We start from the raw sequence: 26,917 nt of genomic DNA, 5'->3' as shown, positions 1-26,917 counted from the left end.
GAACAAATCATTGTTAATATATATTTGACTTGGATCAAACCACCGTTGTTTTCAGTACACGCGATGACTTTAGTTCTGGTATGTATGTTTGACACTTACTTGTCTTCAATTAATTGTAATAACGTTTATAAGATATCGCGTTCTTTGATTCCAAGTACAATAAAATCTTCAGAAAACCAGGAGATGATTGTCTATTTTTTTGGTATAAACTGTAAAGTTTATATGCTGTTTAAATATGTCGTCTATGAAATTCGCCAGTTTTTAACGGTATTGCAAAGATAACGGATGAAAAACATGCTTTGATGTTACATGAAAATTGCTATAGAATAGACTAAAAAATAAGGTGACATATTAAATTAAACCTTAATGACGTTTTCCGGTTAAAAATGACCATATTGTTTTCCTTATATCACATTAAACATTGCGGTATGAAATTTTAGGTCTATGAACGCAGTATTTCACGAATTTTCAATATCACTTTTTCAAATATTTGTCTTCTGTAGCGCGTTTGTTTGCCATTTGCACATACCAGAGGTTTACCATGCTTTCCTTAGTTAAAGTGAATTTTGACGAATCTCTGATGGATGAAAATGTTCATTTAGACAATTTAAAGATTAACTTCTGTTTCTTACTTCTAATTGGAATATTGAATCAGGAACAGTCGTTAAAAATGTTATTTAAAGGTTCAATTAATCACAAATGAATTACTAAGAATATTGTAGTTACCAGTGCATAACAGGTCAGTACTAGTGCAGAATCAAGATTAAGCTGTCGCCGATATATAACTGAAATATGGTTCATACAAATCAAACAAAACATTGATTCCACATGAAGACCTGCAAATAGAGTAAAACTTGCATTAAGTGATCACATAAAAGAAATGTTTACTTAAAGATATTTTGCTTTCTCTCTCAAAATATTCTATACTGTAACATCATTGTTTTTTTAATTCAACAATTATTTATGATTTGTATACACTATATTATTGTCAGTTTATTGTTTAAACAAATTACTTGGCCAGCTTCCAGTTTGTTCAGTTATGAATATAATACTTTAATGTTTTGAGTGTAGCAAAGGTACGTACATTTCTTAAAGAGAAAGTAAAACATAATAACATCATGCATCTCCTTCGTCGGATTGAACTAAATCGAGCTAAAATTATTTTAAAACATGTTTATATATTAAATTTTCTTTACCAGTTACCTGGAGGTTTAAACAAGTATGGAGGTCTGGATAATTTTCTTGGTATTGCAACTTCTTCGCTCTTCAGTGTGTAACGAGGAACACATAGTGACTACGGACTCTGCCGTGTCTGAGAATACTACGGACTCTTCCTTGTCTCAGAATACTACGCACTCTGTCGTGTCTGAGAATACTACCAACTCTGCCGTGTCTGAGTATATTACGGACTCTGCAGAGTCTGAAAATACTACGAACACTGCCGTGTATGAGAATACTACGAACTATGTTGTGTTTCAGAATACTACGGACTCTGTCGTGTCTGAGAATACTACGACCTCTGCCGTGACTGAAAATATTACGGACTCTACAGTGCATGAGAATACAAAGGACTCTGTAGTTTCTGAGAATACAACGAACATTTCCTTGTCTGATAATACTACGAACTCTGCCGTGTCAGATAATACTACACATTCTACAGTGCCAGACAACTCTACGGACTATGCCGTGTCTGAGAATATTACTGACTCTGCTGTGTCTGAGGATACTACGACCTCTGTCGTGTCTGAGAATACTACGGACTCTGTCGTGTCTGAGAATACTACGACCTCAAGCCGTGTTTGAGAATACTACGGACTCTGCCGTGTCTGAGAATACTACAGACTCTGCCGTGTCTGAGAATACGGACTGCCGTGTCTGAGAATACTACGGACTCTACAGTGCCTGAGAATACTACGGACTATGCTGTGTCTGAGAATACTACGAACTCTGTTGTGTTTCAGAATACTACGACCTCTGCCGTGTCTGAGAATTTTACAGACTCTGTCGTGTCTGAGAATACTTCGGACTCTGCCGTGTCTGAGAACACTACGGACTCTACAGTGCCTGAGAATACTACGGACTCTGTCGTGTCTGAGAATACTAGGCATTCTACAGTGCCAGAGAATACTACGGACTATGCCGTGTCTGGGAATACTACGGACTATGCCATGACTGAGAATACTACGAACTCTGCCGTGTCTGAGAATACTACAGACTCTGCCGTGTCTGAAAATACGGACTCTGTCGTGTCTGAGAATACTACGAACTCTACCGTGTCTGAGAATACTACGCATACTAAAGTGCCAGAGAATACTACGGACTATGCCGTGTCTGGGAATACTACGGACTATGCCATGACTGAGAATACTACGAACTCTGCCGTATCTGAGAATACTACAGACTCTGCCGTGTCTGTAAATACGGACTCTGTCGTGTCTGAGAATACTACGGACTCTACAGTGCCTGAGAATACTACGGACTATGTTGTGTCTGAGAATACTACGAACTCTGTTGTGTTTCAGAATACTACGACCTCTGCCGTGTCTGAGAATTTTACAGACTCTGTCGTGTCTGAGAATACTTCGGACTCTGCCGTGTCTGAGAACACTACGGACTCTACAGTGCCTGAGAATACTACGGACTCTGTCGTGTCTGAAAATACTACGCATTCTACAGTGCCAGAGAATACTACGGACTATGCCGTGTCTGGGAATACTACGGACTATGCCATGACTGAGAATACTAAGGACTCTGTCGTGTCTGAGAATACTACAGACTCTGCCGTGTCTGAAAATACGGACTCTGTCGTGTCTGAGAATACTACGGACTCTGTCGTGTCTGAGAATACTACGAACTCTTCTATTTCTGATAATACTACGAACTCTGCCGTGTCTGAGAATACTACACATACTAAAGTGCCAGAGAATACTACGGACTATGCCATGACTGAGAATACTACGAACTCTGCCGTGTCTGAGAATACTACAGACTCTGCCGTGTCTGTAAATACGGACTCTGTCGTGTCTGAGAATACTACGGACTCTACAGTGCCTGAGAATACTACGGACTATGCTGTGTTTGAGAATACTACGAACTCTTGTTTTGTTTGAGAATACTATGGACTCTGCCGTGTCTGAGAATACTACAGACTCTGCCGTGTCTGAGAATACGGACTCTGCCGTGTCTGAGAATACTACGGACTCTACAGTGCCTGAGAATACTACGAACTCTTTTGTGTTTCAGAATACTACGACCTCTGCCGTGTCTGAGATATTTTCAGACTCTGTCATGTCTGAGAATACTACGGACTCTGCCGTGTCTGAGAACACTTCGGACTCTACAGTGCCTGAGACTACTACGGACTCTGTCGCGTTTGCGAATACTACGAACTCTTCTATTTCTGATAATACTACGAACTCTGCCGTGTCTGAGAATACTGCGCATTCTACAGTGCAAGAGAATACTACCGACTACACCGTGTCTGGGAATACTACGGACTCTGCCGTGACTGAGAATACTACGAACTCTGTCTTGTCTGAGAATACCACGGACTCTGGCGTGTCTGAGAATACTACAGACACTGCCGTATCTGAGAATACGGACTCTGCCGTGTCTGAGAATACTACTGACTCTACAGTGCCTGAGAATACTACAGACTATGCTGTGTCTGAGAATACTACGGACTCTGCCGTGTCTGAGAATACTACGACCTCTACAGTAGCAGAGAATACTACTGACTATGCCGTGTCTGGGAATACTACGGACTATGCCATAACTGAAAATACTACGAACTCTGTCGTGTCTGAAAATACTTCGGACTCTGCCGTGTCTGAGAATACTACGGACTCTGTCATGCCTGAGAATACTACGGACTATGCTGTGTCTGATAATGCTACGAACTCTGTTGTGTTTCAGAATACTACGACCTCTGCCGTGTCTGAGAATTTTTCAGACTCTGTCATGTCTGAGAATACTACGGACTCTGTCGTGTCTGAGAACACTACGGACTCTACAGTGCCTGAGAATACTACGGACTCTGTCGTGTCTGAGAATATTACGAACTCTTCTATTTCTGATAATACTACGAACTCTGCCGTGTCTGGGAATACTACAGACTCTGCCGTGTCTGTAAATACGGACTGTCGTGTCTGAGAATACTACGGACTCTACAGTGCCTGAGAATACTACGGACTATGCTGTGTCTGAGAATACTACGAACTCTTGTTTTGTTTGAGAATACTATGGACTCTGCCGTGTCTGAGAATACTACAGACTCTGCCGTGTCTGTAAATACGGACTTCCGTGTCTGAGAATACTACTGACTCTGCAGTGCCTGAGAATACTACGGACTATGCTGTGTCTGAGAATACTACGAACTCTGTTGTGTTTCAGAATACTACGACCTCTGCCTTGTCTGACAATTTTACAGACTCTGCCATGTCTGAGAATACTACGGACTCTGCCGTGTCTGAGAACACTTCGGACTCTACAGTGCCTGAGAATACTACGGACTCTGTCGTGTTTGCGAATACTACGAACTCTTCTATTTCTGATAATACTACGAACTCTGCCGTGTCTGAGAATACTACGCATTCTACAGTGCCAGAGAATACTACCAACTACGCCGTGTCTGTGAATACTACGGACTCTGCCGTGACTGAGAATACTACGAACTCTGTCGTGTCTGAGAGTACTACGGACACTGCCGTGTCTGAGAACACTACAGACACTGCCGTATCTGAGAATACAGACTCTGCCGTGTCTGAGAATACTACTGACTCTGCAGTGCCTGAGAATACTACAGACTATGCTGTGTCTGAGAATACTACGGACTCTGCCGTGTCTGAGAATACTACGACCTCTACAGTACCAGAGAATACTACGGACTATGCCGTGTCTGGGAATACTACGGACTATGTCATGACTGAAAATACTACGAACTCTGTCGTGTCTGAGAATACTTCGGACTCTGCCGTGCCTTAGAATACTACGGACTATGCTGTGTTTGATATTACTACGAACTCTGTTGTGTTTCAGAATACTACGACATCTGCCGTGTTTGAGAATTTTACAGACTCATGTCTGAGAATACTACGGACTCTGCCGTGTCTGAGAACACTACAGACTCTACAGTGCCTGAGAATACTACGGACTCTGTCGGGTCTGAGATCACTATGAACTCTTCTATTTCTGATAATACTAAGAACTCTGCCGTGTCTGAGAATACTACGCATTCTACAGTGCCAGAGAATACTACGGACTACGCCGTGTCTGGGAATACTACGGACTATGCCATGACTGAAAATACTACGAACTCTGTCGTGTCTGAGAATACTACGGACTCTGCCATGTCTGAAAATAATACGGACTATGCCGTGTTGTAGAAAACTACGGACTCTTCTGTGTCTCAGAATATTGCGAATTCTGTCATGTCTGGGAATACTACGAACTCTACAGTGAATGAGAATACTACGGACTCTGCCGTGTCTGAGAATACTACGACCTCTGCCGTGTCTGAGGATACTACGGACTCTGTAATATCTGAGAATACTACGACCTCTGCCGTGTCTGAGAATACTAGGGACTCTGCCATGTCTGAGAATACTACGGACTCTGCCGTGTCTGAGAATACGGACTCTGTCGTGTCTGAGAACACTACGGACTCTACAGTGCCTGAGAATACTACGGACTATGCTGTGTCTGAGAATACTATGAACTCTGTTGTGTTTCAGAATACTACGTACTATGCCGTGTCTGAGAATACTACGACCTCTGCCGTGTCTGAGAATATTACAGACTCTGCCATGTCTGCGAATACTACGGACTCTGCCGTGTCTGAAAATACTACGGACTCTACAGTGTCTGAGAATACTACGGACTCTGTTGTGTCTGAGAATACTACGAACTCTTATAAATCTGATAATACTTCGAAATCTGCCGTGTCTGTGAATACTACGCATTCTACAGTGCCAGAGAATACTACGGACTATGCCGTGTCTGAGAATACTTCAGACTCTGCCATGACTGAGAATACTACGAACTCTCTGCCGTGTCTGAGAATATAACGGTCTCTACTGTGTCTGAATATACTAAGGACTATGCCGTGTCTGAGAACACTACGGACTCTTCTATGTCTCAGAATACTTCGAACTCTGTCGTGTCTGGGAATACTACGAACTCTACAGTAAATGGGAATACTACGGACTATGCCGTGACTGAGAATACTACGGACTATGCCGTGTCTGAGAATACTACGGACTATTCCCTGTCTGAGAATACTACAGACTCTGCAGTGTCTGAGAATACTATGGACTCTACTGTGTCTATGACGACGGCGGCTACGGAAACTGTACCTATAACGACTCAAGTGGCTACCGATATTGTTGATTTGTTGCGTGATGTAAAATGCTGCACTCTACGAAGGTGTCCGGAAATAATGTTATGCATAGAAGATACAAAGTGGAAATGGAGATGCAGGTAATATTCTCTCTCTCTCTCTCTCTCTCTCTCTCTCTCTCTCTCTCTCTTTGTTCTTGGAGCATTGTCTCATACTTTCCCTCTGGTCAGATCGTTCTGTATATGTACTAGTAGAGAATTAATTTGGCCACCTGAGTGGCTGCTTTTGCGCTACGTAAAGCGCCTTTGAACGTGTTTATCATATTTAATATAGTAAACAGCATCCATGTACGCTTTAATTCATCTGACGTACCTTAATATATTTCGAAGAATGCATTTGGTCGTTTTAACTTTGTGTTTTAGATTTCGACTTTCTGTCCAGAATACTTTGATTTTATGAAAATTATCGGTGTTTCGTTTTTCTTATGTTTTTAAAGAAAATAGCATGATCGTTGTATTTTGTATTGAGTGTATTGTAAATCTCACTTAAAATTTCTTTGAAATTAAGTATAACCTGATAACACCTATCACAACAGCGCAGTATATAAACATGGAAACTGTATAAACATGGAAACGTCAATTTCAATGTTTGTTTCAACACATTCGCTGATACATAATTAACACAGCATGGGGGAGTAAATGTGTGTTACCTGAGAGATTCACGGGCTAATGCGCTGCTAACACCTTTTTACACGTGCGTATTCTATGGCCAAACGTAAACATCCCCCACCCCCACTCCCGCATTTCATGAATACTTAATGACAATATATTTAATTTCCAGCTTTCTACTGTAACACGTTGTATGCTAGAATAGCGTTTACGCATGTTTGTTTCGTGTTATAGCATTAGCAAAATCCTTCGAGATACGTTGGTACCCTCGCCCTGCTGGCCTCGGGTACCAATAAATTTCCCGGGACTTTGCCGATGTTATAACATAAAAAACTTGCTTTATCCCTGCAGTAAAGCGTCCATGGAGAATCCGCGCATGTGTGAACAAATCAAAGCAAACACAGAACGCGATATACTAGGCCATTTGATCATAACCTTTCAGTTATATTTCGCTTCGCACAGCCGCATGTCGAGGCGCGCTAAGTTTAGGAGTGACACAGCTCCAATACATAAAGAAACTGGGACAATTTGTGTTCAAAGCCGTTTGCATTTTCTTAACCTTTAGCCTGCTTGGGAGGCTGGTGCAGACCAAGATCAGCTTGCATGATCATGGTCTGCACTGTTCGCTATTCAATCATAAATTTAATATCAGTAAATTTTCAGTGAACACCTTTTCGAATGATATATAAGTGGTACTGTCCAAATTGAATGATGGACTAGTCCATTTTAGAATATTTAGCAGGGTAAAGGTAACAGAATGCCAGATTTGTTGCCATGTCAATGATCCGAATACCAAGAAAGTGTCAACTCTATTCATATTTAAAGTTGTAAACCTTTACTCTGCTAAATGTCTAAAATGGACGGGTCCATCATTCAATTTAGGAAGTACCAATTATTAGTTAAAGGGATGTGCACTGAAAATTTACTGACTGAATAGCTAACAGTGCAGACCATGATCAGTCTGCACGGATGTGCAAAGGCAGAATCACTTGTCACCAGCAGGCTAAAAGTTAATTACACCAAGTTCCAGTAAAGTCTTTTATGATTTTAGTTGAAAGAATGTTTGTCATTTTCTGTTTTAAGATGCGCATTGTCTGAAGAGCAGAAGAGACGCAGAGAGAAACAAGCTCAAGCAGTAAGGGAAAGGTTGGGTATAGTGCATGAACACAACCACGGCTAACCTAATACACCAAAACTGAACCTTTAGAATTGTGTCCTCGTAACAAATTAACTGAAACATGTGGAATTTGAGTCGCCACATAAAGACGGTTATTTTTTGTCTTATTTGAAGGTGTCTTTTCTTCGCATTTTGCCTATTTTAGTCATATTCACAAATAAATTCGATTTAACAGTGTATTATATCTCCTGTCATGATTTGTTGTTTATTGAATGCAAAAGTTATGTTTGGCAATTTCACAGTGTAAATATCACTATATACTTGTTCAATATTTGGCAGATAAGCTCATACCATTAATTTTTGTGGTTATTTTTTTCTGGGAATTAAATAATGTTTAAATGTCAAACGTCAGTGTTAGAATATAGTTGTCAAAACTACAGCTAGAGAAAACATGGTTTGTTTATCACTTATGTATACTAAACAACTTTACAATTCATAAAAATGTCAACCTGTTTAACTGACACCTAGAAGCAAGCCATTTTCAGCTTATTTTGTTTAATTTTTTTGCATCAGTATATTTTAAGACATGATATTATGTGTTAAACAATTCCTTACGCTAATATGTCTGGAACTTGCATTGCTGGCCTTGTCGGCCACAGGCCTAAGACCTTAAATGTATCAGGAATGGCAGCTTCTTTACATTGTATTTGGTGTAATACTGTTCACCAGTCTAAACATATAGTATCGTTAGAATGTGCGTGTAAGAAGCAACAATATGATGTCTTTCATTTGTAATTTACCATCAAATGCAAGGACAGCTGCAATGAAATATACCAACACTGATGTAATTTTACTAAAAACAACTGACAACATTAAATGTTCATCTTCTCTTAGAACGTTAAGTAAATAAATGTTTGGAAATCTGGTATAATCCTAACGTCAATTCCAATAAAAATATATGGGTCCCTAAATTTGGTAAAAAGCCACCTTTTACGTACCCCCACCGTCCTGAAGACATGGCGATTTTTGTGGATGATTCTGTCAATATACAGAGAATTGTGTTAATGCCTGATCATTAGAAGCTATGGTGACTTCTATAAAAACAAATGAACATGGAAGACATTATTTTTACGCACATGTATACATTATGATATATAAGAAACAGTCATTTTTTGACACTAAATTAAGTGTAATGCTGCTTACCAGTTCAATGTTACCTTTCAAATGTTATACTGTCCACAGAAAGTGCACGTAACGATCTACAATACCAAAGACAAGACCCAGGAGACGCGTGTGCATATAGAAAATAGAAAACATGGTTAAAAATGCACAGGAAAAAAAAAGATAATTTTAAAAAGGGCCTATTTTGATATATCTATCGTACAGGTAGAAAGTGTTTAGTCATCTAGAGTCACACTAACATCAGCTGCAAGCAAAGCATCGGAGTTCCAAATTTGGTAAAAACACGTACACCAAGAGAAATATTGAGGTTACTGAGGTTGTCGTTCATCGCCGAGTTTTTGGTATACAGCAATGTGCCTTAATGCTTGGTCACTGGACAGACCATCTTGCCATCATTCCATCAGTTGCAATCAAAATATCAGAATCCCAAAAGAAATGAACGTTACCTCTCAAATCGTCTAAGTGTCGTATGAAAGTGTTTGTAACAAGCTACAATATGATTTTTAACCATTGAAGCTGCGTATGCATATATATTGCAGAAACAGTGAAGCATGGATGAACAGAAGAATGTACACAACTTTCTCTGTTTCCATCGTAAGTATTTGGTGTAACTTGATCATGCTATCGTCACTTGCAAGTGAAAAATCGGAGTCGCTATTTGGTCAAAAAGTGATAGTTTCTCGTACTACTCACAAAACTCCTAGAGAAATATGGAGATCTATATAGTTGCCCTACCTCTCCGATTTTGATGATGCAATGCAAAGTTTGTAAGTCCAAAGTTACATGTTAAAATTCTCAATGTCAAAACTTCCCATTCTGTCGGTTTACAGCAAAGTTTGTAAGTGTTGGACATCGGAGACGGGCCATCCTGGCTTCTATTACAAACAGTTAGAATCTGCCATTTTCACCTGTATTTGTATAAATGTATGCGTAAGGAAAGTCAAGGAGTGACAAGGTGAGCTTTTGTGATCGCACTTCTAGGCCAATTTCACCCAAACTTCACAAGAATGTTCCTTGGATGAAGCTCTACAAAAATTGTTCAAAGAATTGAATTCCATGCAGAACTCTGGTTGCCATGGCAACCGAAAGGAAAAACTTTAAAAATCTTCTTGTCCAAAACCACAGGGCATAGGGCTTTGATATCTGGTGTGTAGCATCACCTAGTGGTCCTCTACCAAAATTGTTCAAATGATCCCCCTAGGGTCAAATGTGACCCCGCCCCGGGGGTCACATGGTTTATATAGACTTATATAGGGAAAACTTTGAAAATCTTCTTGTACAAAACCACATGACCAAGATTATTCAAATTATCTCCCTAGGGTTGAATATGGCCCCGCCCCGGGGGTCCCAAGTTTTACATAGGAAAATTTCTAAAAAATCTTCTTCCTGAAAACCACTGGGCAGAATTACACCAAACTTCACAAGAATGATTCTTGATTGGACCCTTTTCAAATTTGTTCAAAGAATTGAATTCCATGCAGAACTGTGGTTGCCATGGCAACCGAAAGGAAAAACTTTAAAAATCTTCTTGTCCAAAACCGCAGGGCCTAGGGCTTTGATATCTGGTTTGTAGTATCATCTAGTGGACTTCTACCAAAATTGTTGAAATGATCTCCCTAGGGTCAAATATGGCCTCGCCCCGGGGGTCACATGGTTTATATAGGGAAAACTTTGAAAATCTTCTTGTACAAAACCGCACGGCCTAGGGCTTTGATATTTGGTATGTAGTATCATCTAGTGATCCTCTACCAGGATTATTCAAATTATCCCCCTAGGGTCAAATATGGCCCCGCCCCGGGGGTCCCAAGTTTTACAAAGACATATAGGAAAAAAAGTTTAAAAATCTTCTTGTCTGAAACCACAACACTTAGACCTTTGGTATTTGGTTTGTTGCATTGTCTTATGGTCCTCAACCAAAATTGTTCAAATTGTACCCCTTGGGTGAAAAGAGGCCCTGCCCTGGGGGTCCCAAGTTTTATATAGACTTATATAGGAAAAAGCTTTAAAAATCTTCTTGTCTGAAACCATATAACCTAGGCTTTTGATATTTGGTATGATGCATCGTCTAGTAGTCCCCTACCAAAATTATTCAAATTATGCCCCTGGGGTTAAAAGAGGCACCGCCCTGGGGTCACTTAGTTATTATGTGAGTTATATAGGAAAAATACTTTTAAAAAATCATCTGATCCCAAGACCAAGACTGTTTAATTATAATTACCTGATGACCCCAAGTAATATGATGTCACTTGACTGTGACCTTGGCCTACTGACCTACTTTCTTGTTTTTTAATATACAGCCTTGAAATTGTGATGACATACACAGTTTTGCACACAAATCGTAAAACTGAATTACATTGACCATGAATATGACCTACTGACTTTCTTAATATTTTATCATCAGTTTGACATTTGAAACATGTAGCTCATATTACTCAGGTGAGCGATCCAGGGTCATCATGACCCTCTTGTTTACATAATGGTTTAGTGTAATGTTGCTCATCCGTTCAATGTTAACTTTCCAAACGTTTTGTGCCTTTGAAAAGTGCATGTCTAAGCTTAAATAAACTGAAATGTGGAGGATTGTGAGTCATATTCTGTTAGAAAGCGCTATTTACACGTACGCCAAGAGAAATATGGAGATTACTGAGGTTGTCGTTCATCGCCGAGTTTTTGGTATACAGCAATGTGTCCTAATGCTTGGTCACTGGACAGACCATCTTGCCATCATTCCATCAGTTGCAATCAAAATATCAGAATCCTAAAAGAAATGGATGTTCATTTGCTCTATATTAAGCACAATACTGTTCAAGGCTGCCGTTCAAATCGTCTTAGTGTCGTATGAAAGTGTTTGTAAAAAGCTACAATATAATATCTTTCACTCGTGTTTTAACCATTGAAGATGCGTATGCATATATATTGTAGAAACAACAAAACATGGATGATACGATACAGAAATCTGTTAGTCTGTGTTACTTCCCTTGTCTTACAGACTTAACTTATTTACGGCTGAAATAGGAGTCTTAAGAAATTTGTACGTTTGAAATTGGTTTGTTAAGTGGCAGGGGAAAGTTTCGCACGTTTTTTAAATAAAATAGGTAGATGTACTTTAAATTCAACTGGTTATTTATGGTGTTTATAGAACTAAGGATTCCTGCGGACGAGTAATTATTGTGTAAAATAAATGAATAAATGCTTGAATCGAATTTCCCTGCTCCGTGTAGGCGGCCTGGTCTAAAATCTTACCTGAAGTAACGAAAAAATATAGAACCGGCCATCCATCCATTCAGATTCAGCTCAGATTTGCGGGAAAAGTAACGGTTATGAGGCACTTTTCTTCCCACTATTATTTGTTACTGGTCGCATGCTTTAAAATATACATATGATTTAGGTCAGTCATTTGCAGATAATGCGGTACAGGTCGCGCAAAGTGTGCATTTTGGGGTCATTTTTGCCTCAAAATTTAGTGTCCTGAAACAGGAATTTTACTCGTTTTTATCATAGAAACAACGGAATCGGCAGACTGAAAATGTCACATGATAAAATGTTAAATATTTGCAATACATCCACTTAACACTTAACCCTTGCCTCCATAACTGACGCTGTATTGCTAAGACAGAGCAGTGGAACAGACTACAAATGGAATCAGTTTCAATTCCGTTTGCAGTACTTTGATAATATGTTTAAATATTTTAGGATTTAAGTGCGCCTACAGCCAGTGATTGAATCTTTTTCAACAAATAATAGTAAAAATAAATTCAAACAAATGATTTTCTTACAGCACTTTTTTCTTATAGTAGCGTACTAACAAAGCACGGGAACTTTACGTCCGTAAACAGGAAGTACGTCATGACGTTACAAATTCGTAAAAAACGTAATAGTTCCGGTTTTGTTTTATCGCCTGCATTGAAACGTTATGTTCTTTCCGTAAAATGTCGTTTTCTGATATATGTTATAAGGTACAAAGAGAAACTATCAAGGTATTTGATTTTTTATCCCGTTTTACGTAAAACATTAATATCACTACACAAATCTTCTGTACATAATGTAGTTCGTTAACGTCATTTACAGCACGAGAGTCATCTTACACCCCGAGGTGTAAGATGGAGTTTTCCAGCACCGGTGAAATCACCAGAAATCCCAGTCTGGTATGCAAGAATAAATCATCCTTTTATTTCGGAATGGGATGCAAAATTTAATTCTTTGCGAAAATCGTTATTGGGATAAGCTTGAATACTTCCCCCTGTTCAATGTTTTCTTCGCAACAAGTTGTATTATTAGCCTTTATAAAGTAATGAATTATGCTTTTATATTTAAATTAGCCTACAGCAATTTTGGGAATTGGAATCGTGCCCATCGGTTGCAGAGATGTAAAGGTATCTGTTCCTGTCCGTCTTCGACAGATCAGTATTACAAAAAGGATATATGTTTTAAAACAAGGAATATACAAAAACATTCAAACGGGGCTTTCTTCTATCTTGATTTCTGTGCAGTAAGCAATTGGCAAGCTCCGAATTAGCCAAACAATCACAGCTAGTCTTTAGAGACTCCTTTCAGAATCGAGTGTGCACCATACTATAGATGCCGATATAGATTACAGTTGCAAGGCTTTAAAAATTAAATTTAGATCAGCATAGATCTCTGAAAAAAAAAAACAACATTAGGTCAACGCTTTTAGAACAAAGTTTTCTCAGTCAAAACCACCATATCTGTCAAAAATGTATATAATTGTTTTCAGGGGTCAATTTTTGTCTTATATAAAAAGTAACGTTGTTTAAATCACTCCATGCAATATGGAATGATACACAGAATGAATACTGTTCTCAACATATTGCTATACAACATACTGCTTTACATGATGAACGAAAATAAGTAATCAAATCAAAACTTTCTTAAGTAAATACTGTTATATACTGTTATGTAATTTCAGTTCCGTGTGCCCGTTATGCGTTACATAATATACTGGCAAAATGTACAGTTCTTATTTAAATTACAAGCATAAAAAAAAACAAAAAATACAGTCTATAGATTCTATATATTTCTGTCATATGATCTGAGCGCTTTGTTTCATCTATGTATGGTTGGAATTATTACTTTTGTGTGTTCTTATTATTCTATTTTTAGTCGTGCAGATGTTTTTAAACAATTATGTAATTGATTTTGGTTTTCTGTGACTATCAGTTTTTGTGCTTTAATGACAGAAAAAAATCCGTATGGTTGCTGATTTCTCCATTTCATGTCACGTAAGGATAACAAGAGGGCCATGATGGCCCTATATCTTGCCTCCTGCAAGTTTCTTGCATTTATATTGGTCAATAGACGTCACATGGAGACAGGATATATTCCATATCCTGCTAGTATATTTCAGATATGAATTTTGATTAAAACAAAATGGCTGCCACACTGCTGGCTTAATTGAATCAAGCCAGATTATTTGTTAGCTCCAGTGATAGAATCGTTTCCGAGGGTAAATTTAGTGTTTACTTGCCGATTTCATTCTACTTAAGTTGAGGCTCATGAAGTTTGACAAAAGTTAGCCGTAAAAGCGGAATAACTCTGTATGGAATACACGGACGTTGAAATCTTGTTTTGGAAGTTAAATAGTTAAATCATCGTGAAATAAAGGAATTGACATATTTGTTGCTCAGCAGTTTGTTGTAGGACCATTTAATCTACGTGCAAGATAAATGATTTAACAGGAAACGGGATGAAAGCCGAAGTATCAAGACATTTATGACATCGTGATATCCGGTAACTTTCGAAGGGATGGAACAAGAAGTTTTTTAGTGTTTCTAATTTAAACCAGTTCATAACCTGTGTAAATGAGCTTTTGTGTTTTGTGATTTAACCAAAACACAGGTCATTGTGCATTTTATGGCTGGTGTAAATCAACTAGTGATGACCAAACAAATGATTTGTAGGATTCCAGTCTGCACTGTAAGTAGCTTTGTTAATTTACAAAATGTGTTGATTACTGTATAGCATGTAAGTAAAGGGTAGTCGGCAAGATAAAATCGTTACACTGCTTGTTGGTGACAGGATACGGGATATGCGCTGTCTCGAAAATCCATATCAGCTAAAGCTTTAAAAACAAGAAAAATAAGAGAGTGAGTCAATATAAAGATTAATATGCAAAATTACTTTTGAAATCTGTAAAAAACATATTACAGGTGGTCCAAATCTTTTTGCTGTAGCTTCGAAAATAAGAAAGTAGGTCAGTAGGTCACATTGATGATCATTGAATGTCTGTTTAAAGATCGGCATGCAAAATTATACTTATATCAGATTTCAAAGCTGTATCTTAAAAAACAAGAAAGTAGGTCACATTCAAGGTTACTGAAAATCAGTTTAAAGATCGGTGCGCAAAACTGTACATGTCATCCAAATTTCAAAGCTGTATCTTAAAAAACAAGAAAGTAGGTCAGTAGGTCACATTCATGGTCACAGAAAGTCAGTTTTAAGATCGGTCTGCAAAACTGTACATGTCATCGAAATTTCATGGCTGTATCTTAAAAAGCAAGAAGGTATGTCAGTAGGTCATGGTTACAGTAAAGTGACCCCTAATCACTTGGGGTCATAAGGTAATTGTAATAAAACAGTCTAGGAAATATGATCAGATAATTTTTGAAGTATTTTTTCCTATATAACTCATATAAAGACTATGTGACCCCCGGAGCGGGGCCTTTTTTCACCACATGGGCATAATTTGAACAATCTTGTTAGAGAGCCACTAGGCAATGCTACATACTGAATATCAAAAGCCTAGGCCTTAAACTTTCAGTCAAGAAGGTTTTTAAAAGTTTTTTCCTATGTAAGCCTATGTAAAACTTGGGACCCCCAAGCAGTGCATCTTTTTACTCCAGAGCCATAATTTGAACAATCTTGGTAAAGGACCACTAGGCAATGCAACATACCAAAAATCAAAAGCCTAGGACTTGCAGTTTCAGACAAGAATATTTTTTAAAAATCCTATATAAGTCTATGTAAAACTTGGGACCCCGGGGCAGGGCCTCTTTTCACCTCAGGGGCAAAATTTGAACAATCGTGGTAGAGAACTACAAGGGAATGCTACATACCAAACATCAAAGGACAAGGTCTTGTGGTTTCAGACAAGAAGATTTATTTTCCTATTTAAGTCTATGTTAAACTTGAGACCCTCGGGACGAGGCCTCTTTTCACCCAGGGGCATAATTTGAACAATTTTGGTAGGGAACTAAAAGGCAATGCTACATACCAAATATCGAAGGCCTAGGTCTTTTGGTTTGAGACAAGAAAATTTTTTAATTTTTTTCCTATACAAGTCTATGTAAAACTTGGGACCACCGGGGCGGGCCTCTTTTCACCCAGGGGCGTAATTTGAACAATCTTTATAGAGGACCATTAGATGATGCTACCTGCCAAATATAAAAGCCCTATGACCTGTGGTTTTGGACAAGAATATTTTTAAAGTTTTTCCTTTCGGTTGCCATGGCAACCAGAGTTCTAAATGGAATTAAATATTTTGGATAATGTTTAAAGAAAACTACCCAAGAAACATCCCTGTGAAGTTTCATCAAAATTGGCCAGGTGGTTTAGGAGGGGATGTTGTTTAAAGGAAAGTATGGACGGACGATGGATGGACTGACGCCGGACGGTCAGCGATCACTATAGCTCACCCTGAGGTTAGCTAAAAAGCAGAGGTATGTCATATCATTGTGTCCTTGCGTGCTGGAGTAAAGGCCCGAGAACTTAAAACATGTAAAGCGGAATAATGAAACATTATGGGCGAACACATGAAACGATATATAACATGTCGTGTCCAAAGAGTATTAAACGTCATGTCGATGCCATTCCTTTGTCGTGTCTTCCTGTATGCGCTCCGAAAACATGAGGACACGAAAACGCGACAAATTTGCAGTCTGTCGTACTTTCGAGACCACGGTTAAAAAGTTCACGTGTAAAAAGTGTCATAAAGTCATTACAGATTATGAATCAAACTTATAACAACAAATTGTATTTATATTTGAGCCCAATTTTTGCAGATTATATGGTAAATAACTACAGCTACTCTGTTCTATTTTGTGTATGTTTCAACATGATTTTCGTCGTGAGAGTTTGTACATTTACTTCCATAAGGATTAAAGCCAAAGACCACCAAAACTGACATTTAGTATTGCCGAACAATTACTTCGCGATATTTGCTGTCAAATATTTAGCATTGTAAGTGGCTTGATTTTGACTTTCAATTATTTAACTCAAATGTCTGTCCGCTTCCTCTATCTTTTAATTATACTATATTTTAAATACATTAATACACTTGTAGATATTGGAGCATCATACATTAGGGAGAAAAATAAAGTTTGTTGATTACATCTGGTCACTATCAACAAAAGCATCAAGATCATTGATAGTTCCAAAGTTCGTTAGATATAACATCTAAGCGGTATATTTCAGTATTTGATCACACTTAATTAAGATGCTAATGACGTGCTAAGTATTGGCCTTTGTCCCTAGAGAAACGAACATTCACTTAACCCAAATAAATAATACATGCGTATAGATTAATATCTTGTTTTCAATAAGCTTTGGTTTCTAAACAACAACAGCATGATAGATAATCAGCTGAGAGATTAATGCGGTTTCCATAGGATCGGCGCGTTCAGGAAGTCACGTTGAGAACATCGAAGATGTAATTTATATCATCCAATTCTTGACTTCAAATTCAGATACTAGCGTTTTGAAGTTACCTATCTCATAATCGTCTGTACTAATTTAGCCTAAAAGCGGACGTTACTACTTTGATTCATAACTTATCCAGAAATATAGACTAGACGTTAAATAAATACATGCTTCCCCTGTAAATATGTGAGTATCATATTCTACGACCGTTTGAAATCAATTTTTAAACTTGGCTATAGCAGATTTTAAGATGCCAGACTTTTGTTTGAAGCCCTACAGTAATTAATAAAACTAAAGGTAGACTCCCTGGAACCATTGACTACGGGTATCTTCAAATTTTCAATAAGTACAACACTGTCTGTCCATATGGCAGTGAGACCCCTATTCCGATGTTATTTAAACATGGCACACATACTTGCAACATAACGGAGTGTAATAAAAATGCTACGTCATCTTATCATCAATGCCAGGATCATAAGGGAGCAAAAGGGTCTAAACTCTGTCTTGTCTGGGCTTGATGATTTGTTATCTATATTCTTCTTTTTAACCTTGGCACAAGTACTTATCATGACATTGTATACCTGTAATACTGGACTTTGTCTACCCGTCCTTACTGCCAAGAACAAGAGTGGTCAAATGGGTGATTGCACTTTTTTGTCCTTAAATCAATTTTAAAACCTGGTTTGTCTATATCAAAACATTTTGGTGAGCAGTGCCAATGTCAGGATAGGTCAGAATGGTCTTAATACTTCCCGAGCTGGAAACTTGTTACTGAATATAGTAACTTGTTTCCCGTTGGGAAGCGAAATCATCATTTTTTGACTTGCTTCCATCACAAGGCCCGGTGCATAAGAGTATACATGGTGTCATTAAATGAGATATGCCAGTTTAAAGTTACTTTATCTAAATTTCTACCGTTCAGAATTTTTAATGTCATAACAAAATTGTTATTTAACTTTTATATTTTTTCAAAGCTTTCCGAACTGAAAATGAGAATTCCCAGTCGGGAAACAGATATGTATATTTACACTGAATTTGTATTCAGTCATAATTATGACCCCTTTACGTTCTAGTCTGTAAAAACTTCGTAGCCCTGTGTAAACCTGATTATGTCTGACACAAATGCTTTTCACAATATTGCAAAGTGCAATGGCTTAATATTCCATTTCATCTTAAAGTCAACCTCGGAAGGAATCAAAGGTCTTGAAATGTCGCGCTTGCTGGTCTAGACCATAACTTTGTTACCCTTTACCTGAATATAAAATGCACAGCGCAAATGCCAAAAAGGTTTTCTTGTTTGGTATATGTCCATATTAATGCTATTTTATGTTGTGTGCACGGGACATATTCCGTATTGTTCTCTTCAATGTCAAAAGTGCCCTAGATAACATACTTTCTAGTCTGGGCCTTTACTTTGCTTTTTAAGTTTAGAAAATAACGTTTTCTGATTGTAAGATTTTCTTTTATTTTTGCGAACTGGTGAATTTAAATTTCTCATAAGGTAATAGATCCGGTGTGTCTATCGGAAATTTTCGTTTTGATTTGTACTCTGCATGTAATTTTGTCATTCTACGGCTTTAACGGAAAAGTGCGGTCGTACTAGCCAAAACACACCAAATAAAGGCACCCAAACAGATAATTGTACTACATTTGAATGCATTAGTACATTTTTCACCACCTTGGGTATCACTTCTGTCTCGATGGACTTGAAAAGTGAAGTAGGAGTGACGAAACATATTGTTAATTTTATTTTTATCGACTTTAAGATGTGTATGAAACAAGCATCAGCAGTCGAGGCTAGACTAGGGATCCGACGCAACCATGAAATATTAAGAGCAGAGAAATCTAAACATACTGCCGAACCCAGATACAAAATATAGTTTTATTTGTTGATCAATACTGCAAGTGAAATATTTTGATTTTGTAATGTTTGTTTTTATTGAATATATTGTTTGCACAGTAAAACACAACTATCCACTGTGTTCAAGAAAGTTGCAGGCTTACATTACGTTTCTCGCAAGCTTGTATACATTAAGTTTTGTTTAGTCTTCAAACAAAAATGAAAATGTTGCAGGCTTGGTTTAATTTAGCCTGTTTATGATCGGTACTGGAAATGCTTGCTACCTCCTACGCTCTCTAGCCTAGGTTTAGAAGAACTCACACACTAGTGATACAAGTACTTAAAGACACTAGAGACATCTCTGCAGATGTGTTGATGCGGCGGTGTGCATCGAACTGTCATTGATACACTAGAGTACAATTCCATGGAAGCGGCGTGTGGTCCCCAGTTGAAATAAATGACTGTCCCTAAGCGAGAATACCATTATTTATTTTATTCCCTTTAGGAAAATTGTTTCGTTCATAAATGCTTATAAAGAATTACAAGGCTGCATGATACCAAACACCGTCTTGAAAACTAATGTTGTGACATGATTGCATGGATATTGAAAAGCAAGCCTAATTGAGTACGTAGCTGTATTTATTATATGATTGTGTGTTCGTAGTTTGTGCTACCGGTTGGTCTATATTTCAACACCAAATTTTGTTTGGCTATAGTCGAAACATTCTGGATTATTACATGCATTACAGATTTTATTATATTGGTATATTAAATATATTTGAAATAAAACCGTCCGCGGTGTAATCATAAACGGATCAAGTCGAAACTTATTCGAAATTATTTCTGACGTCATGTATAAAACACTTGTTGAATGGCTTACCTCGGACAATAGTCTTGGCTATTGCAACAAGACGTATAATTTGCAAGTACATGTGCATATAAGTCTTTACGTTTCATTTTTTATATATGTATTTGAGGAGGGCAATGGCAAAAGGTTAAATGTGGCCGCGACAAATGAAAAAGGGGTTGACTCTGGGTCTTAAAGTAATTGGATGAGTAAAAGCATTCGCGTCGGCGCCGGTAGTGATTCGCCAGGCCTCCTATCCCCATCCCACCCCAAAACTCCTAAAAAAATATATGGAGTAGGCTATACAATAACAGATTCTGGTGTGTATTTGCAGAAGGGTGCTATTTATTTATAAAAAGTAGATGATGTAATAATCGACCGAGTTCTATTGTTAATGGGATACCTGTATGTCGTCAAAAATGTTTTTACCACATACTTTATGATAATAACCGCTGAGAGTAATCCTTTGCCTGTTATCGACAGCTCTGCAGTGTTTTCTCTTGAGTATTCCAACCCAAGTAATGACTGCTTAGATTATTCCTTTGTGAGAAGTTTACGTGCCTTATATAGAAAGCTATGCATTGTTTCCAGTACCTATTCCAAGCAGTGACCGCATAGATTAAACCTGTCTGTTTGCATGATATAGACTACTACGTAATGTTTTCTGTTAGTATTCCCAACAATGACTGCTGCGATTTCTCTTTTGGTTGCCTGACATACACGGCAATGTATTGTTTTCTGACAGTTACTTCTGCAGTGACAACCGAGATTTATCATGTGTGAGCAACTCTTTTTGCCCTGATATAGACGACGAAATAATGAGGTTTCTATATCAAACCCAGCAGTTGTCTTACCATGAGGTAACCAGCCAATTAAAAAGCCACATGTGTAACCAACAGAGCTCCTTCAGTATGGCAGTGGTCATATCATGGTAAGAAGTAGGGTAACTACTCGATCTCATTCTGTATTTCAGCAGTCTTCTTATCCTGACTAGCCAAATAACAAGTCTTATAGATAACAAATGGAGTTCCGTCTGTATTACAGAAGTCATGATATACTAATATCATAATGACGCTATTAAATCAACACGTCGCACTTGACTCCTTCAGCATAGCAATAGTCATGAGCTGTTAATTAGCAAGTCTCACGTGTAATCAGTGGAACTTCATCTGTATTTCTTTAGTTAGATTGTGAGGTAGCCAGTCAGTTAATAAGTCTCATCGCTAACCAGTTGAGCTCCTATATTCAAGTAAAAATATTGTGACGTAACCAAAATGTTACGGATCCTTAAGTAACATACTGATTCAATACACGGCGTTTTAGTAATTTAAAGACTATAAAACGCAACGAGTTACATTTCTTGCTTGTATTTTTATACCTTTCAAAATATAGTCTCCATATTTACAAAACGACCTAGATATATTCGGCGGAGGATATAAATTCAGAGAAATTGCTTGTTAATTAGCCATTCGGTTACTTTGCGACTATCACCCGTAGGCTACAGGCTTAGCAAGAAGTCATTGGTAATTATTCACGTACATCGTTTAAAGTATTTTGCCAGACGCAGAACATGTTATATCAACACATTCCTACGTTTTAAAGGGCACTGTAACCAAACTGAAACGGGAAAAATACTTTATTTATATTCATAACGCATGATTTTAAATATCATTTTATTGTTATCAATTTTATAAATACCGGATGATCTATAAGCTGTTTAGCTTACACCTGATCTGTTTTTATAAGTTATAAAGCAATATTTCTCACACATACACACAACTGCTTAAAATCGTATAATTGTTTTTGATTCTGTGCTAAACCAGCTTATGTATGATTTTATAGTATATAATATTATGTTGGAACTTTCTGCCGCTTTGATATGGTAGAGGTTCAATGAATATAACAATGAGCTGTAAAAATGAAATTAAAACACTCGCAAGGGAACGTCGGAAACACTATTTCTACTTAAGTCAGATCTTCAATTACTTTTATTAATTTTGCTTCAATAATGTTTGGTGCCCTACAGTGTTGTTATATCTTATGTGTAAGTAAGTTATATATATATATATGCGTGTGTGCGTGCGAGTGTGTATGTCTTTTGTACACGAGTGTCTGCATTGCTGTGGTTTACGTTGTAGGGTAACTGTGATAAAGGAACGTTGCATTCCCTTTCGAATATTCATCCTAGTTGATTAAAGGCACGTCATTTATTAACGATTGTAACGGCAATACAAAGAACGGTTTTCGGTTAAAATGACCATGTTCTTTTCTTTAAATGAAACTAAACATTATTGCGGTATAACATTTGCGAATCGTACAATAGAACAAATCATTGTTAATATATATTTGACTCGGCCCAAACCGTTGTTGTTTCCCGTGAAATTTCAGTATACGTGAGGACTTGTTCTGGTATGTATGTTTGACTTGCTTGTCTTCAATTTATTGTAATAAAGTTTATAAGATATCGCGTCCATTGATGTACAATAAAATCTTTAGAAAACAAAGAGATGATATATCTAATTTTTGACTAGAAACTGTAAAGTTTACATGCTGTTCTAATATATCGTCGATGAAATTCGTCAGGTTTTCACAGTATTGCAAAGTTAACGGACGAAAAACATGCTTTTATGTCACATGAAAATAGCTATAGAATAGACTAAAAACCTGCCATATTTTTTCTTACTTATACTACAAGGTGACAAACTAAATTCAACTTTAATGACGTTTTTCGGTTAAAAATGACCATATTTTTTTCTTGATATCATACTAAACATTGCGATATGACATTTTAGTTCTTTGAACGATATTTCACGAATTTTCAATATGACTTTTTCATTTTTTGTCTTCTGTAGCGCGTTTGTTTGTCATTTGCACATGCCAGAGGTTTACCATAGTTCCCTAGTTTAACTGAATTTTGCGGAATCTCTGATGAATGAGAATGTTTTTGCACACTTTAAAGATTACTTCTGTTTCTAATTTGTAATTGGAATATTGGATCAGGAACTGTCGTTAAAAATTTATCTAAAGGTTCGATTAATCACAAATGAATTTTAGATTTATTAAGAATTTTGAAGTAGACAAGTTACCAGTGGAAAAACAGGTCAGTACGGTGCAGAATCAAGATTAACCTGTCGCCGATATATAACTGAAATATGGTTCAAACGAATTAAACAAAACATTGATACCACATGAAGATCTGCAAATACAATAAAACTTGCATTAAATGATCACATAAAAGAAATGCAAAAAGTGGACTCTTAACACCACTTGTCTCTTTATACAACATAATTCGTCGTCAAGTAAACAAAATGGAACTAAAAAGTGACCGTCTTTTAATGGATGTGAGCAAGTTTATGTTCACTAAAATCTATACTGCTTTCTCTCTCTCTCAAAATATTCCATATAGTAACATCGTTGTTGTTTTTTTAATTTAACAATTATTTATGATTTATATAAACTTGATTGTTTGTAGCAATATATTGTTTAAACAAATTACTGATGTTAATTGGCCAACTTCCAGTTTATTCAATTATTAATATAATACTTAATAGTGTAGCCAAGGTACGTACATTTCTTAAAGAGGAAACAAACATAATAACACCATGCATCTCTTCCGTCGGATTAAACTAAAACGAGCTGAAATTATTTTAAAACATGTTTATATATTATATTTTCTTTACCAGTTACCTGGACGTTTAAACAAGAATGGAGGTCTGGATAATTTTCTTGATTTTGCAACTTCTTCGCTCTTCAGTGTGTCACGAGGAACACATAGTGGATACGGGCTCTGTCGTGTCTGGGAATACTACGGTTACGACGGCGGCTACGGAAAATGTACGTAACCCTATAACATGCTGCTCCTTACGAATGTGTCCACGAGTAATGTTATGCATAGAATATACGAATAGATGGGGATGCAGGTAATATTTTCTTTGTAGTTATTATACTTTCTTGGGCTTATAACTTGTTAACAATGTATGTTTTTATTTAGCTGATATTCTAATATACAAATGTATAATGTATACATGTATATTAAGAAGAATGCATTGTTTATTTTTTTACTTTGTGCTTTGGATTTCGACTGTATGTTCAGGATCCTTTGATTTATGATAACTATCGATGTTTCATTTTTCTTATGCTTTTAAAGAAAGTAGGATGATCTGTATATTTTGCATTTTGAAATTCCTCTGAAATTAAGAATAACCTGAGAACACCTATCACAACACCGCAGTATATATATATAAATATATATAACTGTATAAACATTGTTGGAAACTTTAACCCCATGGAAATTTATTGTGATACAAATCATGATACTGCTCGTAGAAATGTAGGGGTAGATGAAAATAAGCTAAGTCAAAACAGAATTTTGGAGTAATACAGTAATGTATTGTTTTAGATAAATCATATCGGGGTTAGGAGTGGTACAGCTCCAATACATTTAGAAACTGGTAGATACAATGATCTGCCTGTTAGTGACAGGGTTTGTTTAAATTGTTCCAGTACAGTTTAAGACGAACTTCATGCCTTATTACATTGTCAATGTTACAGAACTACCCGTACATGTTAGAAGCTTGTAGAATCAGACCAAGTATAAATTTCACAACTTTAAATGATACTGAGAAAGTAGCGGTTTAGCTGACAAATCCAGAAATTGCTTTATTATGTGCTAAAACATGTTTTAGTATTTTAAGTAGAGGGAAATAACATTGATATCATTGATTAATTATAAATGTGTAAATAGGTATGTAGGAAATAATTACTTGGTTCTACGGTTTTGATAGAATTTTCTAAAATGTTTAATGCTCATAAAAGTTAGAAAAGAATTCTTAAGATATTTTAGCTACTTGTGAATAGATTATAGTCTCTCATATCTCTAAAGTTTGCATGGTTTTATATGTGATGTTATTGTTCTGTGTATACTTTTGTTTATCATGCAAGGTGAGACTTTGTCTTAATTTGTCTAATCGTATATTGATTCTCAGGACCAGCGTTTCGAAACTAAACAAACTTTCGAATTATCCTCAGTTTAAACTGGGACAATTTGTGTTCAAAGCCGTTTGCATTTTTTAACCTATAGCCTGCTGGCGGCTGTTGATTCAGCCTTTGCGACCAGTGCAGGCTGATCATGGTCTGCACTGTTCGCTATTCAGTCAGTAAATTTTCAGTGAACACCCCTTCGAATGATAAGCGGTACTGCCCAAATTGAATGATTGACCAGTCCATTTTAGAAATTTGGCAGTGTAAAGGTAACAGAATGTCAGATTTGTTGTCATGTCAAGGATACGTCCAAATACCAAGAAAGTGTCAACTCTGTTCAAAGTTGTTAACCTTTACCCTGCTAAATGTCTAAAATGGTCAGGTCCATCAATTTGGGAAGTACCAATTATTATTTAAGGGGATGTTCAATGCAATTTTACTGATTGAATAGCGAACAGTACATACCATGATCACTCTGCACGGATGTGCAGGCTGATTTTGGTCAGGCAGAATCACTTGCCACCAGCAGGCTAAAGGTTATTACATCACATTCCAGTTAAGTCTTTTATGTTTTTAGTTGAAAGCATGTTTGTCATTTTCTGTTTTAAGATGCGCATTGACTGAAGAGCAGAAGAGACGCAGAGAGGAACAAGCTCAAGCAGTCAGGGAAAGGTTGCGTATCGTGCATGAACACAACCACGGCTAACCAAATACACCAAACTGAACCCTTAGCATTGTGTAAAGTGTGAAATTTGAGTCGCCACAAAACGGCAGTTTTTTTTATTATTATTTGAGGTGTTATAACAGAATTTGTTAACGTCGTATATTTCAAAAGGTTTTTTTTCTTCGCATTTTGCCTATTGTAATCATGTTCACAAATAAACTCGATTTAACAATTTATGCACTTACGTTAGATCTTCTGTCATGATTTGTGGTTTATTGAATGCAAAAGTTAAGATATGTTTGGCATTTTCACAGTGTAAATATCAGATGTATTTTCATTGGAAGGAGATATCTATTACTTGGGACCATCGAAGATTTATAATATTATATTTTTATCCATTTACTTTACATAAACTAACACCAATACCTTGCCCAGCAGCTTTAACGTTTTCAACATAAAAGCTGTGACGTCATAAGCAATTTGTTAAATTTCACATAAAACATTGAAAAGAAGTTAAAAATTTACTCTACATGTAAGATCAAAATATTTTTCACAACTGAACATTAGATTTACATCTCAGCCGTTTCTATGCCACTACACTGAAATTGCCTTCCAGTAAAGTGTTAC

At 37.0% G+C, this 26,917-nt stretch overlaps 1 protein-coding gene across 3 annotated transcripts; it reads left to right on the top strand.

The window, feature by feature from the left end:
- Positions 1 to 49: 49 nt before the first annotated feature.
- On the top strand, positions 50 to 26,524 carry LOC123541430 (uncharacterized). Of its 3 annotated transcripts, none has more exons than XR_008367879.1 (3): positions 50 to 78; positions 24,330 to 24,566; positions 26,236 to 26,524. XR_008367879.1 is itself a non-coding variant. In XM_053527087.1 (2 exons), exons 1-2 carry the CDS (start codon positions 24,352 to 24,354, stop codon positions 26,330 to 26,332), a joined length of 312 nt encoding a protein of 103 aa, XP_053383062.1. In that variant the 5' UTR covers positions 24,330 to 24,351; the 3' UTR covers positions 26,333 to 26,524. The 3 variants fall into 3 exon arrangements, 1 of the variants encoding a protein (XP_053383062.1); XR_008367880.1 differs by lacking the exon at positions 50 to 78 and adding an exon at positions 23,003 to 23,055; XM_053527087.1 differs by lacking the exon at positions 50 to 78.
- The last annotated feature ends 393 nt before the right edge of the window (positions 26,525 to 26,917 follow it).

Source organism: Mercenaria mercenaria, chromosome 16, assembly GCF_021730395.1.
Source record: "Mercenaria mercenaria strain notata chromosome 16, MADL_Memer_1, whole genome shotgun sequence".
In the NCBI taxonomy this organism is placed as follows: Eukaryota; Metazoa; Mollusca; class Bivalvia; order Venerida; family Veneridae; genus Mercenaria; species Mercenaria mercenaria.
This window is presented reverse-complemented; position numbering and strand designations above follow the sequence as displayed.